The 18,963-nt window shown below is 42.0% G+C and overlaps 1 protein-coding gene across 17 annotated transcripts in view; it reads left to right on the plus strand.

The window, feature by feature from the left end:
• SCIN (scinderin) overlaps positions 1 to 18,963 on the plus strand; it is a 148,700-nt gene that overhangs the window by 65,089 nt on the left and 64,648 nt on the right. For all 17 annotated transcript variants that reach the window (XM_039525853.1, XM_039525856.1, XM_039525860.1 and 14 more), the window contains 2 exons: positions 5,436 to 5,590; positions 8,138 to 8,299. In XM_039525853.1, coding sequence (XP_039381787.1) covers positions 5,436 to 5,590; positions 8,138 to 8,299 — 317 coding nt within the window. The remainder of the gene's footprint in view (positions 1 to 5,435; positions 5,591 to 8,137; positions 8,300 to 18,963) is intronic.

An 18,963-nucleotide genomic window follows, 5' to 3' on the forward strand; every position in this document is an offset into this window, starting at 1 on the left:
GCCTAACCCTACCCTATGCCTCTTTTGCCTTAGAAAAACGTAAGCCCTGTGCACTCTAAAAACATGACTGTGGCCACACCATGTTAACATGGTTTATTCTTGGTTCCCTCTGAATCTTAACAGACCACCACAAACTTCTAATTTGCTTTTGGCATTTGTTTTGGGGTTTTTTTTTCCTCACCTTTTCCTAGCTGTCTTTGCTCTGCAGTTGTGAAGGCTTCAAGCCCATGTAGCAGTAAAAGATCAATTCCAGTCTGTTAACCCAAGAGCCTGTGAAGCAATGGAAAAGTGGAGCAAAGATGCTTGCCAGTGTATAAAGAATATTTTTGGTTCTGGGTAGGATGTCACTGTTGCCCAGTTTAGCGCTCCTTTCAGCAAGTGTAACACAGACAGAGCCTGGTTGTTGTTGGGCAGGATTGACCTGGGGAGCTTAGTGCATGAGCCTCTACCACATGAGCTAAAGGCCAACTGGCTACTAGCTAAGGCTGTAGAGCAAACTCATTAATCTCTCTAAGTGGTCTCAGTGCCACTAGATGGGACAGAACACCACACCCAGGAGGTGTGTGGATTACACAAACACCAGTTGGCTTGTGGTCATGGTTACAGCTTGTGCTTGCTACTATGGGTAGCATAGTCAGAGTCTGTTTTAGGGATTAGCCATCAAACCATGCCCCATTAGGACATAGTTAAAGCCCTTGCATGCTAGCCAGACGTATCTCTTAGCTCACCCTTCTATCTAATGGAAAATCTCTACCGGTTGCTGAGATCATGAGACTTGCCATTTGTATGTGGTTTTTGTGGCAGACCTCCCCGCCCCTCCTCCCCCCATTGCCTACCGGCAATGCTAATGAGAGGATTTCATAACTTTATAGTTTTAATATTCTGGGTTCTTAGTTATCTGGAATACTAGTCATCTGTTACCAGGATGGCACTCTCCTTGAGACCATCTTTACCAAGATTGCCATGGCCTCTGGTTTTTCAAGGTTTAGTTCTAAAGGCCATTTTGTTTTCCCAGAGTTGAATTATCTACACAAAAATGGATGAGCCAGAATCAGCCCTGAGGTAAATCCTCTGGGCCTGATTGTCTTCTTGCTTGCACTTGCTTTAACGGAGCCATTCCCAGCATACATATGTGTGTATGAGTGTGGAATCAGGCCCACTAGCTTCAACTGAGTTTGAGCTGTGTACGCCAGGCTGAATTTACCTGATATCTTAAACAATATTAAATTTATTATAACAATTTTATTGCAAGACTTGATGTAGAAAGAGACTCTTATCTATAACAATATTTCAGGGCCTATTTCCTGGACCCTGGACCCTATGCTATAATTACATGCTATAAACTTAAAGTATGTGCCTTACGGAAATGAATGTCCATAAATTAATTTTTAAAAGCAATTTTTAACAGTTGCTCAGTGATGTATATGAAAGTGTTTCAGCACCAGTCTGTCTGTGCCTATACTGCTTATGGAGTTAACAGTCCTGACCTTGGCTTTTGTGCTGGGGCACCCAGTTTACAACTTTCCACTTGCTGGTCTAGTACCTGGAAATTAATGAAGCTCTGATCGTTAGAATCAAATTGTCAGGATTCCACTGGTCTGTTCTACCCTCAAAAAGCGGGGAAACCCCATTGACGGATTCTCTTTCCTCTGGGCTGGCATGGTTCCTTCAAACTGTCTGCTTGCTGGCTTCGTCTGATCTAAAGCTGCTTCTATAAAGTTGGGCAGCTATATGATTCCACCCTCCAGAGGATTCTGCATAAGTTGTTATTACTCCTCCCTTTGATTCCCTGAGAACCAGGGTTTTCTCCATTTCAAAAGCAGCTCCAGCAGTTCTTCTCTCCCACTTGAGTCACACAAGCATTCTCTAAATCTGCAAAGCAAGGCAGGATGCATATTGATGTGAGAGGCTAGTTAAGTGGCCATCCTTATGAAATGTAGTCCCCTTTCTCTGCTTCTCCTTGCCCTCTCCCAGTACATGCAGGAGGGGAGGACAGTTGTCTGACCTCCTGTGATATGACACTTGGCTGGAGCTTCATCTTTTCCTCCATCTTTTTCTCTCTGTGCAACCCCTGAAAGATCTCTTGGCATAGACTGTCTGGAGCCTGATGCTGGAAGTAAAGTCTTAGTTTTGTCACTTCTCACTCACCTAGGATTGCCAACTTTCTGATTGCAGAAAACCGAACACCCCTTGCCCTGCCCCTGCCCCTTCTCCAAGGCTCTGTGCTCACACACGCCATCCGCCTTCTCTCCGTTGCTTGCTCTCCCCCACCCTCACTCACTCATTTTCACCAGGCTGGGGCAGAAGGTTAGAGTGAGAGAGGAGGTGAGGGCTCCGGCTGGGGGTGTGATCTCTGGAGTGGGGCCGGGGATACAGATTTGGGATGTGGGAGGGGGCTCCAGGCTGGAGCAGGGAGTTGGGGTGTGGGAGGGGTATGGGCTCTGGGGTGGGGTCAGAAATGAGGGGCTCAGGGTGTGGGAAGGGGCTCCGGGCTGGGTTATAGGGGTGGGGTGTGAGGTCTGGCTGGGGATATGGGCTCTGGGGTGGGGCTGGGTGTGATGGGTTTGGTCACAGAGACCCCCTTGGGACTGCCACCTGATATGCTGAGACTACCTCTGAGCCCATTTTCCCTGACAGCTTGGGACTTCAGTACTCTCTCTTGTTGCGACAGACACGCAAGCCTGCTGCAAACACAGACCCAGGTCTGAACCACATCCCCCAAAAGCTGCAGACTTAACTGAAAACAGCTTAAGAAGTGCTCTTGTCTCTAGCACCCAGATACACAGTTCCCAATGGGGTCCAAACCCCAAATAAATCTGTTATACTCTGTATAAAGCTTGTACAGGGTAAACTCATAAATCGTCCGCCTTCTATAACACTGAGAGAGAGAGATGCACAGCTGTTGGCTCCCCCCACGAATTCTGGGTAAATTAATAAGCAAAAAGTGATTTTTATTAAGTATAACAAGTAGGATTTAAGTTGGTACAAGTAATAACAGACAGAACAAAGTAAGTTACCAAACAAAATAAAACAAAAACACGCAAGTCTAAGCCTAATATAGTAAGAAACTGATTACAGATGAAATCTCACCCTTAGGTGTTCTAATAAGCTTCTTTCACAGACTAGACTCCTTTCTAGTCTGGGCCCAATCCTTTCCCCGGTACAGTCCTTGTTCCAGCTCTGGTGGTAGCTAGGGGATTTCTCATGATTGCAGCCCCCTTTTTTCTGTTTCACCCCCTTACATAGCTTTGGCACAAGGTAGGAATCTTGTCTCTCTGGGTCCCCACTCCTCCTTCTAAATGGAAAAGCACCAGGTTTAAGATGGATTCCAGTACCAGGTGACATTTTCACATATCCTGTGAGACCCCAAGCCTTCATTCGTCCTGGCCTGACTCACAGGAAGGCTTGCAAGTAAACAGAGCTATTTACAACGAATTGTCCTAGTTGATGGGAGCCATCAAGATTCCAAACCACCATTAATGGCCCACACTTTGCATAATTATAATAGGACCTCAGAGTACTATTTCATATTTCTAGTTTCAGATACAAGAATGATACATTTATACCAATAGGATGAACACACTCAGTAGATTGTAAGATTTGTAATGATACCTTACAAGAGACCTTTTGCATGAAGTGTATTCCAGTTACATTATATCACACTCATTAGCATATTTTCATAAAATCAGAATCATAGAATATCAGGGTTGGAAGGGACCTCAGGAGGTCATCTAGTCCAACCCTCTGCTCAAAGCAGGACCAATTCCCAACAAAATCATCCCAGCCAGGGCTTTGTCAAGCCTGACCTTAAAAACCTCTAAGGAAGGAGATTCTTCTACCTCCCTAGGTAACCCATTCCAGTGTTTCACCACCCTCCTAGTGAAAACGTTTTTCATAATATCCAACCTAAACCTCCCCCCACTGCAACTTGAGACCATTACTCCTTGTTCTGTCATCTGGTACCACTGAGAACAGTCTAGATCCATCCTCTTTGGAACCCCCTTTCAGGTTGAAAGCAGCTATCAAATCATATGGAGTGCAATGTAACACCGGGGATGAGAGGTTTGGGGTGCAGAAGGGGGATCTGGGCTGGGGCCAAGGGGTTTGGAGTGCAGTAAGGGGCTCAGGGCTGGGTCAGCAGGTTGGTGTGTGGTCTCCAGGAGGAAGTTTGCTTGCGGAAGGGAGTTCGGGGCTGGGGTTGGGGTTCTGGAGGGGGTATGGGCTCTGGGAGGGAGTTTGGGTGCGGCACGGCTGGGGCAGGAGGTTGGGGCGGGGGGTTTCCAGCCAATGGGATCTGAGGAGCCAGCGCTCGGGGCAGTGCCTGCACCACAGGCAGGGGCAGCATGTGGAGGCCTCCTGGCTGCCCTACACATAGGAGACAGTGGGACATGCCAGCCACTTCCGGGAGCCATGCAGAGCCGGCCGCTGTGGCCAACTAGACTTTTAGTGGCCTAGTCATTAGTGTGTTTTCAGCCAAGTGTTGTTCAGTCAGCTAGTAGCAAGGCAACAGCTGAGTTCAGTGGTTCTCTGCTATTGATGACTCAGCTGAAAGCACACAACTTTTTCCATTTAAAAAAACAACAAACTTGCCCCTTATGTGATTGCTTCAGAATTTCTGAACACTGCTTCACCTCAGTGCCAGAAACCAGGCACAGGCACGGCCAATGATGGAATAAAAGCACTCTGACGAGACCAGTGACTACTGGTCTCTTTCCAGAGAATTAAACTTAAACACCTGTCTTACTAAACTTGTACAACCTGGGTTTTTTGGACTGTAGAGAGACTCTAATCAGGCTAGAAAGGGGTTTTTACAAAGCATGCAATAGTAGACTAAGATGAGCCTTGACCATAAATGTGGTCACACATTCCTGATAAGAATTGTTGTGCGCTATTCTCTGAAAAGATAAAACACCAAACTCAGTGTAAGTGGAACTAGTGCATTTAGCAAACTTGATATCCTCCTCCCATCTCAAATATTGCCCCAGGTAACTATTTTCTGCTCCCTGCCCCTCACAAGAGTTTTCCATGCTCACGCTCAAAACAAGTCACTTCGGAAAGCCAGAAGTAGCTTTCAGAGCCATTTTTCAGGCTTGAATTTGTCTCATTAAACTAGAATGTTACTCAAGAAGATTGAGAGAGGTACTGTTTAGACATTTTTACTTCCTGTTTCTGTAGAAAGCCAGTACTGCAAGTGGCTACGAAATAGTCCTGAAGGGTGTCCGTGTTTTTGCTGAAAGGGTCCAAAGGAGGACAGGCTGGGTGCATTTTCTCAGAACATAGACAGGCTTTTGTTCTGCTGAATGTAGCCTCAGGATATCATCACACATCTGATTATTGGGTCAGGGAAAACTATTTGCAAAACAAAAATCTAGGCTACCCATTTTATTACGCTAGGATGACTTGCTCAGTAAGGGTAATATTTTATCTTATTTCAGGAAAAGAATGCAGCCAGGATGAAAGCACAGCTGCGGCAATCTTCACTGTTCAGATGGATGACTATCTAGGTGGGAAACCTGTGCAGAGTAGAGAAATTCAAGGACACGAGTCTACTGACTTCGTTGGATATTTCAAAGGAGGGATTAAGTACAAGGTAAACAGTCAGCTATGAAAATGTTTCTCCAAAACCAAACACAACCTCCCTCCCCCCCCCCCCCCCCAAAAGGTCAAAACATATCTTTGTTGGATTCTGGGATACGTTCTGCTTTCTACTTAGCTTTAATACAAAGTAACCATATTAACACAATTAATGACTATTAGAATTTTTGAAAAAATCACAAACACAATTTCTTGACAACTTTTACGGGTATTAAAAACAAACAAAAGAACCATCTTTGCCTGTGGTAATTATATAGGATTACATTCTACCATGGTTACTCATATAGACTAGTACCTTTCTCTGCAAGTAGCATTTATTTCAGTGGGAATATTCTCAGCGTAAGGTATTGCTTGACATAAGTGGCAGAATAAGTGCGCAATAAAAAGTAGGTATGAAAAGATTTGAAGGTCTTTGTCTAAGGATGTCCCAGCTCACAAAAAGAGTGCCTGCTTGTGATATTGGAACCAACGGTTCTGTTCAAATAAGCTCTCAACTTCTTAAGATTGCAAAACTGGGCTGTTAAACCGCATGTGAGCCTGCAGTCTTGCGATTCTTGGTACTTTCTGCTTCTGGGTAAGCTATCAATACCAGAGGAATGACCCCTGCCTCACTGGTTTGGGGCACTTCTGCTTTTGGCCTCTTACAGAACCTAGTGTTTGGAGGTGTATAAAAAAGAAAAACGTGGAAAATACCCAGAACCTCCTTTGGTTTTTGCTTCAAAAAGTTTGATTTCCATCTTGTATGGAGGGGTTTGTCCACTCCTGTTACACTGGAGTTTTGTATGTGTAGTAGAGCTGGCTGAAAAACAGCAAGCATTTTTCATGAGACTTTCATTGAAATTTCAAAAAGTTGAAAATTCCAACCAGCACCAGTGTCTACCTCATTTCCCGATGTAGTGCTTCCAGCAACAATAACTTCTTATCTTTGGTGTTGCCTGCAGTAAGTTGTCATACCAGTTACTACAGAAATTCTCCTGGGCAGCAGTAGCTAATTAGTCATTTGGAGGGATGGAAACATCTCTGGGTATTAAGAATATTGTTTTGTTAATTCAGCTGCAGCTTGCTGAGAAATAAATAGTCTGTGCCTTTAGGCACAACCCTGAGCAAGGGGTGTTGTGTGAACTATGCAGCTCCAGGAGTAGCCCCATGACTTGTATCTCAGTCATAAGTCTTATTTTGCTTCCTCCTTGAACTGGAGACTAGTAACTCACTACTATTCTGATCTATCCAGTCAGATATCACCCCCAGTCTGTGCTGGCTCAGGTACAGTGACTATTGAACAGAGGAGCCGGAATCCAAGTTGCACTCATTCCCCACTTCTCCTTGACCATTTGCTTGAGGAAGGGAGTAGATGGGTGCTGGCACCCAAGGTCTGGGACCCTTTATTCTCAAGTGCTTATTCCCCTGTGCAGGCACATAGGCCAAGTCAGTCAAGCCCCAAAGGAATCAATTTAAACTCACGAAAGCTCAAACCAGTGTTTTCGATTTTTCCCTGTGTGGGCAGCACACTGGGTCCGATTGCTTCCTAGGTGGTAAACATCCACCTCAGGGACAAGTAGATTACTCACAGAATTACCTTGGAATTGTCTCTCCTTCCCACACAGAACAGCATCTTGAAACCAGGACATCTCTTGAGAACGGAGGAGGGTAGGGTCATTTGTAGAGAAGTGTCAGTAATGGCTTTTTTGGTGTGCTGGCAATTCTGTAAAATCAGCGGGGGGAAATCATTTTGGTCAAACTGAAAATGAATTTTTTTCAAATAAAATATGGTTGGTTGGTTTGTTCTGTGTCGGAACAAAATGTTTTGTTTTGAAAAAAATAAGAATGTCATGTGATTTTGACCATTTTTTAACATTTGATTTTTTTAAAAAAAAAAATGAAATTAAAGAAAATTTTGAACCAAATTCATTTTGAATAAAAAAATTTAAATGTTTTGTTTCAACTTTAAAAAAAATTATTTTAGATTTCTTTTGAAACAATTGAGCAAAACCAACATGAACTCTCAGATCATTTTAGTGTTTCCAAATCTGCATTTTTTTTTCACCTGCTGGGGGGGAGTTTTGCCCATCTCTAGTCATCTGTGCAGAGGCCTTATGCCTCCATACCTCCTCCTAGCCCCTGTGGGCTCCCATCTTGAGTCCTGCCCAGACAGTCTGGGTCAGCATTACCTTAAGCTGGGTGTCCTCACATGGTTGTGGGGAATAGTGATGGAGAGAACAGCCAGTGCCATTCTCTGCTTCCCGCTTTCAGAGGGTCTTCATAGGAACAGGGGAAGGGATGTAATGATACTGACACCGATCCCTTCTGTGGTAGTTCCACACACTGGTGTATCTGAATTACAGCTGCATCCCCTCTGTTCATAGAAGAGCAGGAGTTGATCTGACCCATTGTCTGTCTCTTTTCTTCTGGGCTGCAGTCAGTGTTGGTAATCCCAAGCAGCATGCCACATATCTCTCATTTCGTACATGTCTGATGTCTCAATAATGCTGTAGAAAGCAAACCAAACTTAATCAAAGTTTCCGTATTTGTTTTTTGTATTTAGGCAGGTGGTGTTGCATCTGGATTTAAACACGTAGTCACTAACGACTTGAGTGCACAGAGGCTTCTGCATATTAAGGGCCGGAGGGTAGTGAGAGCTACAGAAGTTCCTCTCAGCTGGGCCAGTTTCAACAAAGGAGACTGTTTCATTGTTGATCTCGGAACTGTAAGTTTTTATAGAACTAAGTCTTTGAAAAATAACAGCAACATTCCTCCTAAGGTCTGAATGATAGAATGGTCTCTATAACTGATCTTGTCATGGTCCCATGAACTGAATAAAAGACCCAAGCTGATGTAGTATCACATGAGGATTTGAAGGTCCTATGATAAATGACTGACAAAGGCTAACTTTAGAAAGTTAGTTTTATTTTCTTTACCAATATCAGTCTTGTATAAGCATATTCTGATTTAGGACCCAGTCTTCCTAGTCACTGACAGCTCTGATGTCATAGACCTTGATGTCAGTATGAGCAGGATTTTACTTAAGTCTTTATTGAGTTGTCTACAATGACACCCAGGTCCCTTTCTGACTTTCCTGTCTTGCCAGGGTTATACATTTTAAAGTTGCATTCTCCAAACTGTATGTGTGGATTTGGTCTCCTATGTTCTGCTCTCCCTGTGTGCATGATGCCTATTGATATCAGGGGCAAAATATTGGAGTTGAAATCCATGTATGGAATGATGACACGGTTTTTGCCTTAAATGCAGTTCTTAATGTTCATTATCTCTTTTCATTTATCCTCTACAAACAATGCACTTAATTCATTTCGCGGTTATGTTTCATCATAACAAGCTTACAATATATATTAAACAATGATAGGCTTGCTGTAGAACTGTTTAGGTAATCTGAGACCAATTATAATTCAGAAGATACTTGTAAACAATGTTCATTTAGAATTGAGAATATTTAAACCTTTAAACATGATCCTTTGAAGAGACAGGAGAAGGGGATTATGAGAAACAGTCCTCTATCTTGAGGCTTTCAAGTGAAAATAAACAGACTGATTTACAGCAGATGTCTTCCTTTTTATATTACATAATTGCATATCCATACAGAAGTCTGCCTGTGTTTCCAGATCTTATCTGCACTAGTATAATGTTGCCTTCATGGAATTAATATCTGAATTGTAGTTTAATGTTTTTATATTAAAACAAATTCCTGGGATGTAATCCATACTAGTTAAACATTACATCAATTGTCATCAGTTTAAACTTATTCACATAACTGACACTGACATAGTTAAGGTATGAGAACACATGAAAGAAAATAACTTGACTCTCCTCTTTGCAGGAGATCTTGAGTCTAAACTCACATTAGAAACCTGAGTGATTCTTTACTCTGAAAGAGAATCCTATACCTCTGCCGGATGTGCAACTTGGGTTAGGTAATGTAGACCTGACCCTTTTGGGGAGGCTAGCATAGGCCCTGATCACTTTTCTGATTGTATTTATAAACTGCATGTGTGTAACATAAGCAAAAAGGGACCTAAATCTCATTTCTGTGTCTGTCACATTTTTTTAAATGTGAAAAAATAGATTTGGTTGGGAAAAATTCATGAGTCCCATAAGTGGGCTTCTACTCTCCAATATAATCGTGATAGCCAGAAGGTAGACGATGAGGGATACTGTGACAATGTACAGTGAGTGTACGGCATCTTTTACATTCAACTCTAGGGAAAGCAAAGCTTACCAAAAAAAAAAGGTTAGTTGGAGCAAGGGACAGTATTAGAGTGAAACATAGGCTAAGGAGACGTGAAGTCCCAGCGAATATCTCTGCAATGGAAAATGCTTGGTGGTGGTGGTGCTAGACATGTAGAAGATTCCTGCACACTTTCAGGTAACTAGCAGTCAGAACAGTGCTGGATTAAGGTATAAGCTATCTAAGCTACAATTTAGGGCCTTGCAATATGAGGGGCCTCTAAAAAAATAAAAAATCTGACTCCATTTCAAATTTTATCAACCGATTGTGATAAATAAAGGAGACATGGGAAAAAGAAGATTCTAAAATATAGACATTTTCATTCAGATATGACAAAAATATGCACATTTGGCTATACAGATACCCTTACCCTTACCCTTCACTAATTGTTCATTATTGACAGGCGAGGGGCCAGGGCAGAGGGGAAAAAACAATAATTGCACTTGTAAAATTAGCAGACTTACTCATAGAAATACTATCAGTCACCTAAGGCAGCATTTTGTTGACCAGCTGCTACTGGAAACATTCTGACCATGTCTTCATAACTTATTTAAATAAATAAATCTCACTGCCGATAAAATCAGAGAAAATGTGAGGTCGGAGACGGCAATGTCGTGAAGCAATCCTGCCAAGTTCACGCTCGTATGTTAGTGTGTTCTTTCTTCTTTTGATCTATACATACATACTGTGTATTTTAGTGTGCATGCCGCTTTCTGCTTCATGTGCTATCCATGCTTCACATGATTGAGTTTGCAGGTGATGATCTTATGGACTTGGGTCCAGTGGATCTTGAGGAGGATAAATTTTGTGTTGGCTTCCCTCCGTCAGTTTCGGGAACCTTCATAGTAAATATCAGAGAGTGCTGATAAAAGGATAAATAGAGGGTTTTGAGACAAGTGAAGGAAGATATACATAGATATCAAAATATTCTGAGTATTTAATTTGAAATAACTTGCCCACCATGTGCATATATAATTTATAGGCTATTAAAGCCTATAATATTCATTATATTTGCTTGAATATAGGCTAGTTTTTTCTCATTTTCTCAATGCCTGTCTAGAGATTACCAGTCTTTTTTTCTGGTAAATTCTTTCTTTCTCTTTTGCACATCTAGCTTGTTGTCACTCTGTGTCCAAGGTGTTTACTCAAGATTAATTAGTGGTCCTGGGGGAGACACAGGATAGAAAAGTGAATGTGAAGAGAGATGTTTGCCTAGAAAAGACTGGGATTTTCTGCTTAGCAGGTTTGGGGTGTGCAAGATAATATATTATTATAGGTATTATGCTATGTAAAAATTCTTATATAGACTTATAAATCACACATATGCATAATACATTGTATTTTTATAGTATGGCAAAAGAAAAATCCCAACAATTCATTGTTTCACAGTGAAAATTAAATCGGAATAAAAATTTGTAAATATATTTTATATATATTCTGGATAATCTTTATATTTCCCTAACAAAATTAATCAAATGGTTTTTTCATTTATTCATATGAAAAGGAGGATAATTTTCTTTATTCATGGTGTAAAAAAATTATATATCCTTTCTTGTTTTCCTGTGAGAACATAGCACTAACTTTCACAGAAATATGTTGGTAAAATAACACAGCTTTTTGGTATGTGTATAATTTATTTATAATATAGTAAAAAAAAATTTTTTTACTGGTTTCAATAAAAATTTTCTGCTACTAATTTTAGTACCAATACTAGGTAATTCAGCATAACCTTCTCTAAAAACACAACAAATCAAATTATTGGAAAAATACAACTTGCCTACAATTTTCTGATGGTTTGCTTATTACTTGGGTGTAATTCATATCAATATAACTAATAGTTGAGCTTTAAGCCTGTGGGTTATGTGCATCATGTATCCTCTATTGCCATCTTATATCCTCTCAGAGTCTTATTGCCTATTCAAATAAGGAATTCCACAATTTAGATGCCCCGTCAGAAGAAAAATTTCTTGAGAACTCTTCTGGTACATTGTATTATTTACTGTATTTTTTTATTTTTGTATTTTTTTATATTGTTTACTTTACTTACATACGCAATTAGTTCAAAGAATTTGTCTAAAATTTATTTCTGTCATGTCATCGTTACAGAGAGGACTGCTGAAAATGAAGATTATTCTATTTTTACAACTTCACCTGTGTATATATGCAAATATAAAGCTTTCGTGTTTATATATTCAATGTCCTTTCCGTGAAAATAATAAACTTTTTTTTTCTTTTTTATGATATGGGGCCGGTTTCACTTAACATAATTTAACATAACATAAGAACATAAGAAAGGCCGTACCGGGTCAGACCAAAGGTCCATCTAGCCCAGTATCTGTCTACCGACAGTGGCCAATGCCAGGTGCCCCTGAGGGAGTGAACCTAACAGGCAATGATCAAATGATCTCTCTCCTGCCATCCATCTCCATCCTCTGACGAACAGAGGCTAGGGACACCATTCTTACCCATCCTGGCTAATAGCCATTTATGGACTTAGCCACCATGAATTTATCCAGTCCCCTTTTAAACATTGTTATAGTCCTAGCCTTCACAACCTCCTCAGGTAAGGAGTTCCACAAGTTGACTGTGCGCTGCGTGAAGAAGAACTTCCTTTTATTTGTTTTAAACCTGCTGCCTATTAATTTCATTTGGTGACCCCTAGTTCTTGTATTATGTGAATAAGTAAATAACTTTTCCTTATCCACTTTCTCAACATCACTCATGATTTTATATACCTCTATCATGTCCCCCCTTAGTCTTCTCTTTTCCAAACTGAAGAGTCCTAGCCTCTTTAATCTTTCCTCATATGGGACCTTCTCTAAACCCCTAATCATTTTAGTTGCTCTTTTCTGAACCTTTTCTAGTGCTAGAATATCTTTTTTGAGGTGAGGAGACCACATCTGTACACAGTATTCGAGATGCGGGCGTACCATGGATTTATATAAGGGCAATAATATATTCTCAGTCTTATTCTCTATCCCCTTTTTAATGATTCCTAACATCCTGTTTGCTTTTTTGACCGCCTCTGCACACTGCGTGGACATCTTCAGAGAACTATCCACGATAACTCCAAGATCTTTTTCCTGACTCGTTGTAGCTAAATTAGCCCCCATCATGTTGTATGTATAGTTGGGGTTATTTTTTCCAATTTAGGGCTTTAGAATGTCATAATCCGGCCTTTACAACATCCCACCGGCTGACTGTGCATTGGGTGAAAAAGTACTTCCTTATGTTTGTTTTAAACCTGCTGCCTATTAATTTCCATTGGGTGATCCCTCAGTATCTTTTTTTTCCCCCCCTAAGCTGAATAGTTTCAGTCTTTTTAATCTCTCTAAATGTAGAAGCTGTTCCATACCCCTAATCATTTTTGTTGCCCTTCTCTGTATTTTTTCCACTTCTATCTTTTTTGAGATGGTGTGACCAGAACTGCACACAATATTCAAAGTGTAGGCATATCATGGATTTATATAGAGGCATTATGATATTTCATGTCTTCTTATCTATCTCTTTCCTAATGGTTCCTAATGTTGTCAGCTTTTTTGAGGAGCTTTCTATTTTTCTGCTGCTGCACATTGAGCAGATGTTTTCAGAGAACTATCCATGATGATTCCAAGATCTTTCTTTAGTGTTACCAGCTAATTTAGACCTACCTCATCATTTTGTATGGATAGTTGGGATTATGTTTTCCAATGTGCATTACTTGGCAAATAAGTAATTTAAATGAGGAAAATCTTCCCAAACAGCCCACAATAACCATGCAAAATCAGAGCATTCTGCGGTATCAATATATTTATTTATACTTACCTTCATTAGACAGTGTAAATGAGCTAGTGGAAAGCTGGTGTAAGCACATGACATAACTAAATGGTAAAATCCAAATTACTCTTCACTGTTTGTGCTGATTGTTCGGTTGGTTTTGCACTCTCTTTTGGGACAGTGAAAAACAATGACATAATTCATGCTTTTATATTTAGTCATCTTCATTTTTCACTTCCAGAGGTTGCAGTGTTCGAGTTGGATGTTTAGTGAGGTGATGGAATTTTGTTTTAAAACTAGTTCTATTGAAACTTTAAAAAAAAAAAAAAAGTGGAACTATTTCTATTGGTCTCTACTTTTGTAAAAACAAGCTTTTACAAAACTAAACTTGAGACCCAATTTGTATTGCCATTGCCCCTTAAATCTATACTTTCCTTTCCCATTACCTTTATTTATATATATAAAAATACTTTAAAAATTGTGAATCCTTTCACAGAAAAAAAGTAACTCTAAACTTTTTAATAAATCGTAGTGTACATGAACAAGAAGAGAATATGTGAAGTCCCAGACAGGGGGATGTGTTTTATCAGACACTCTGAGAGTCATGTGTAAAGGTCTGCAGAACCTTTGTGTATATTCCAACTGGCTGTAACATCAGTAGCTCTTGCCCAGCCTCTCAAAAGTGTAATCCTGACCCACTGAAGTCAATGGCAAGACTCCCATTTTATTTTTTAGGGTCAGGATTTCACCTCAGATGTTCTCTCTGGCTTCGGTCTGACCGTCTTCTTTTTGACACTTTCAGTTCTCTACAGTTTTTGTTTTTTTCTGTCTCACTCCCATTCAGTCTTTCGCTTCACTGCAGAGATTTACCAACAAGAGGGGAATTGCAGTGATGGTTTTTGAGATGTGGCTATTTGTCCCTGGACTCTGACCTGCTTAAATTTAACAATGGAGAAAATACTGGGGGTAGGGAGGTGAAGGGATTGGGGAATTAAACCAATATATTTGTAAAAGACAGCTTGAAGGGGAGTCTCAGAAAATGAAAACAACACAGGAGGAAAATAGAGAAAAGCCAGTCAAACTAAAATGGTATGCTTTCACTTGGAGGAAAAAAAACCCCGGTGTCCAGACCACGTTAGTTAATTGTAGTTAGCCTGAGGTAAAATCCTAAGTGAAGACAAGGCAGTTTGTAGGGTTCACACCAGTTACTATGAGGGAGTCTGGGGTGTACCTTGACCTGCTGACAAATGTGAAAACTGCAAAACACTTTGTCTTCACTGGAAGTTTACCTCACGTTAGCTAACCTGAACTAGCCAACATGTGGTAAGAACACAGCTGTTCTCCTAGGGAAGAGAAGTGAGATGAGGTGGGGGTGGAAGGAGTGGAACACATTGCAAAATTAGTGGGAAGTAATGTAAATATTTTACACTTTATTACTTTCAAGTTTTTGAAAATCACCCTGCTTTATACCACGCAGGAAACAGGTTACTGAGTGTAATTTTATTTGATAATCAAAAATCTGATAGTGTTAATGCCCCTTTAGTCCAGTTTATGTGATCTTCCATTACATATCTTATTGTGGTTATTCTTGCCTCCGTACCAGTATAATCTAATCCAGACACTGCAATTTCCTTCAAACTCGTTTTTAAAAAGACCACACAGAGACTGAAATTGTGTTTATATATTTTGTTTTCACTTTTGCCCAAACTAAGGGCAACATATTCTACCCTCAGTAATCTTCATGTAATTGAGTAATGTCTACACTGCAGTTGAAAACCCATAGCCGACCCATGCCAGCTGACTTGGTCTTAGAGGCTCAGGCTAAGGGGCTGTTTAATTGCAATATAGATGTTTGGGCTTGGGCTGGAGTCTGGGCTTCAGGACCCTACGAGGTAGAAGGGTCCCAGAACTCAGACTGCAGCTGGAGCCCAAAAGTTTACACTGTAGTTAAACAGTCCCTTAGCCCGAGTCCCACAGGCTCTCCGTGGGTGTCCAATTGCAGTATAGACATACCTTGATTGCCCAACTCCGGCTCCTCCATCCCCTTCCCCCCTCCCAAAAACCCCCCCCAACACCTAGCTTAATTTTATGTGATTTGTTTTATTACCTGGGATTTGAAGTCAATGGGGATTTTATTGGTGTAACAGAAAACCAAAATTTAAACCAAATTTTGTGTACATAAGTAAGTGAATGAACAGCAGTTTTTTGTGTGTGTATGTATCTACAGAGAGGCAAAGTTGGGATCTGGATCCAAACTTCCCCAAAGTCTGGGGCTGTCTGTATCTGGAGCTTTGGTTTGGGCTTGTTTCTACTACTGCATCCGACTTCAAAGAGGAGGGGCCAGATATTCATGTTCTCTTTTCTATTTAAGTGATCAGAACATGCGACTTCTGAGTTGCCTAGCATATGGTTACTGAACAATGTATAATTTAAGGAACAAGATGTGGAAATAGTACTTACCACAGGGAGGGTATACATGGAAACGCAGCTAGTGAAAACTGTTCATTCAATTTATTCACTTCCTCATCAACTTCTCACAGTAGTTAATTCTGCTCATTCCATGAGCACACGTTTTTACTCCAAATACTCTACAGCTTGTGTTATTTAAACTCTAATCTCAAAGCCTTTAAAAGGTGAGATTTAAAGAAGCCGTGAAAGATAGTGTCCAATGTGGGTTTTTTCTATGCAGTATAGTGCATCTGTTTTTGCTATGAATTATCATGCAGCTGCTGAAACTACTGAAATGGGAAGTGTAATGTGCTCAGTGGTCTGTCATTTGTAGGGGAGAAAAAGTCTCTATCGCTGACTAGCATGGGATCAGCGCAGTATCAAGAGTAAGATATAGGCTCGATAGATACTAAGAACTTGGCGAAACAGATTATGGAACAACAACTTTGTTCACCAGTCCTTGGATGCCCTTGCTGTGAAATTATTTAGTTATTAGAATTTTTATGGCACTTGTTTTTGGCTTTCTTAGCTTTTCTCTTTTTAGCCCTGGCTAGGTTTTATAGTACATGAACAGTGCACATATTTTCATTTGCCTTCAATCAGGACAGGGTGCCAACTGAATACAAAGTGCACTGTATGTGGAGAAAGACGAGGGGAAAAATTCGTACCAAACCTGCTCTGAATGGAGCAAGTGTTTTTGCCTGTACTGTTGTTAATAACTCCACACCCAGTTCAGAGCCTGAAATGGATGCACTGGGATGTGCTTTCATAATTTCTGTCCAGTAATAATTGTTTGCATTATTCATTTTAAGATCTCGGAGTTCTTTGCAAACTGTGTGTAATCAAGCCTCAGAACACTTTTGTTTAGCAGGTAAGTGTTGCTATATCATTCTTTCAAATGGCACAGCAGTCAGAAGAAGAGCCCAGGATACTGATTCCTAGTTGCATACTGTAGTAGAACCATAGGTTTAGTTTAGTGTTAGTATAGTGTTGGAGTAGTTGGCTGCCTTGTGTGATGTCCTTACCAGGGTTCAAGCATTGTCCATCGTGTGGGGAAAGCCATTCCCAATAGTGATCCCCACAAGAGGTGCTTGCTGTGTCTCAGTGATTGACACATTAAGGAATAGTGCTCCATCTGTAAGTCGTTCAAAAAGAGGATACAAGTGTTGAGAGACTTATGGCTGAAGCACTACCTTCCGAAACAGGTCATGAGGCCAGCTTTGGCACTGAGGCCCTCGTGTGATTGGGGGTCACCTGTGGAACTGGCAAGTGATGCTGCACCATGTTCGGACCCTGCAATTTCCCCCAAGAGGAGGAGGATTCATTCTCCCTCTGATGCAGTGAGGAAGAAGTCCTGTAGTTCTAATCAGGATCACTCCCCAGTTCAGGTAGACTCTTCCTCCTCATCTACGGGGAGTACAGACAGCACCATACTCCTTCCTACATGCGGATGGAACAGGGCCATCTAACCACTTACCAGTACCCTGCTGAGGTCAGCAAGAACCCATATCATTGACTCCAGTTCTGGCCTTGGAGGGGTCCGTTGAGTCCAGTACTGAAGAAATTGGGACCAGCACCGACTGTTTTCACATCAGTGGGTTTTCAGTTTTGCTTTGCCTCTCAGTACCTGAGTCTCCAGTAGTTCAGGAGTTTTCCAGTATTTTCTGGTGTTTCCAGGAGTTTCTAGCACTTCATCCTCCATTTTGTCCTTGGCACCTTCTGGGCTGTATTGTGACAGCATACAAAATAGCTCAGATTGCATCTGCCCAAAGGGCATAAACTCTTTCCATGAGGGCCTTGGCAACATTTTGAAAACCCCCTTTTAGACACTGCAGGTCATGACCCAGTACTGGAATTGAAGGCACTGAGTCGTGGCGGCTCCAGTCAGCACTGCTGACTGGGCTGTTAAGTCCCATCGGTGGTGCTGCCTGGCTAAGGAAAGTTAGTTCCTATGTTCTGATGCTGCACTGCACCCCGGAAGTGGCCAGCAGCAGGTCTGGCTCCTGGGTGGGGGGCCATGGGGCTCAGCGCGCTGCCCCCGCCCAAGCACTGGTTCCACACTCCCATTGGCCAGGAACCGGTCAATGGGAGCTGGGGGGCAGTACCTGCAGGTTAGAGCCACACTGAGCCACTTGCGTGCCTCCACCTCGGAGCCGGACCTGCTGCTGGCCGCTTCCGGGGCGCAGCGCAGTCTGCGGTGCCAGGCCAGGCCAGAAGCCTGCCTTAGCACCCCAGCTGCGCCGCTGACTGGGAGCCACCTGAGGTAAGCCTGTGCCCCAATCCCTTGCCCCAGCCTTGAGCCCCCCCCCAAAACCCAGAACCCCCTCCTGCATGCCAAACCCCTCATCCCTGGCTCCACCCCAGAGCCTGCACCCAGAGCCCTGACCCTGTCCTGCATCCTGACCCCAGAGCCCTGACTCCCTCCCACATCCCAACCCCTGCCCCAGCCCAGAGCCCCCTCCCACACTCTGAACCCCTCATTCCTGGCTCCAACCCGCAGTTGTCACCCCCTGCACTCCAACCCTGTGCCCCAGCCTGAGCCTCTCCCACACTCCAAACCCCTCATTCCCAGCTCTCTTGGGTCGCGGGCATCAATAATTTACTTCAACTGGGTCGCCAGAAAAAAGGTTTGAAAACCACTGGCCTAATGACGTTCCTATATTGGACATTTTACAGGGCTGCCACTTGGTCCTCTGTACATGTTTACAAACCATTGTCCTTTACTACTAACACCTCCAGATCAGATGCAAGCTTTGGGAAGGCAATCCTGCAGTCCATGTTTAAATAGACTCTGAGTCCCACCTCCTGCGAGTAGTGCTTGTGTGAGTCTTCTACATGGAATACATGGCTGCATCTATTCAAAGAAGAAAACATGGCTACTGCCCTGTTGTTCTTTGAGATGTGATGCAGACATGTATTCTGCAGCC

This window comes from Mauremys reevesii, linkage group 2, assembly GCF_016161935.1.
Source record: "Mauremys reevesii isolate NIE-2019 linkage group 2, ASM1616193v1, whole genome shotgun sequence".
Classification (NCBI taxonomy): Eukaryota; Metazoa; Chordata; order Testudines; family Geoemydidae; genus Mauremys; species Mauremys reevesii.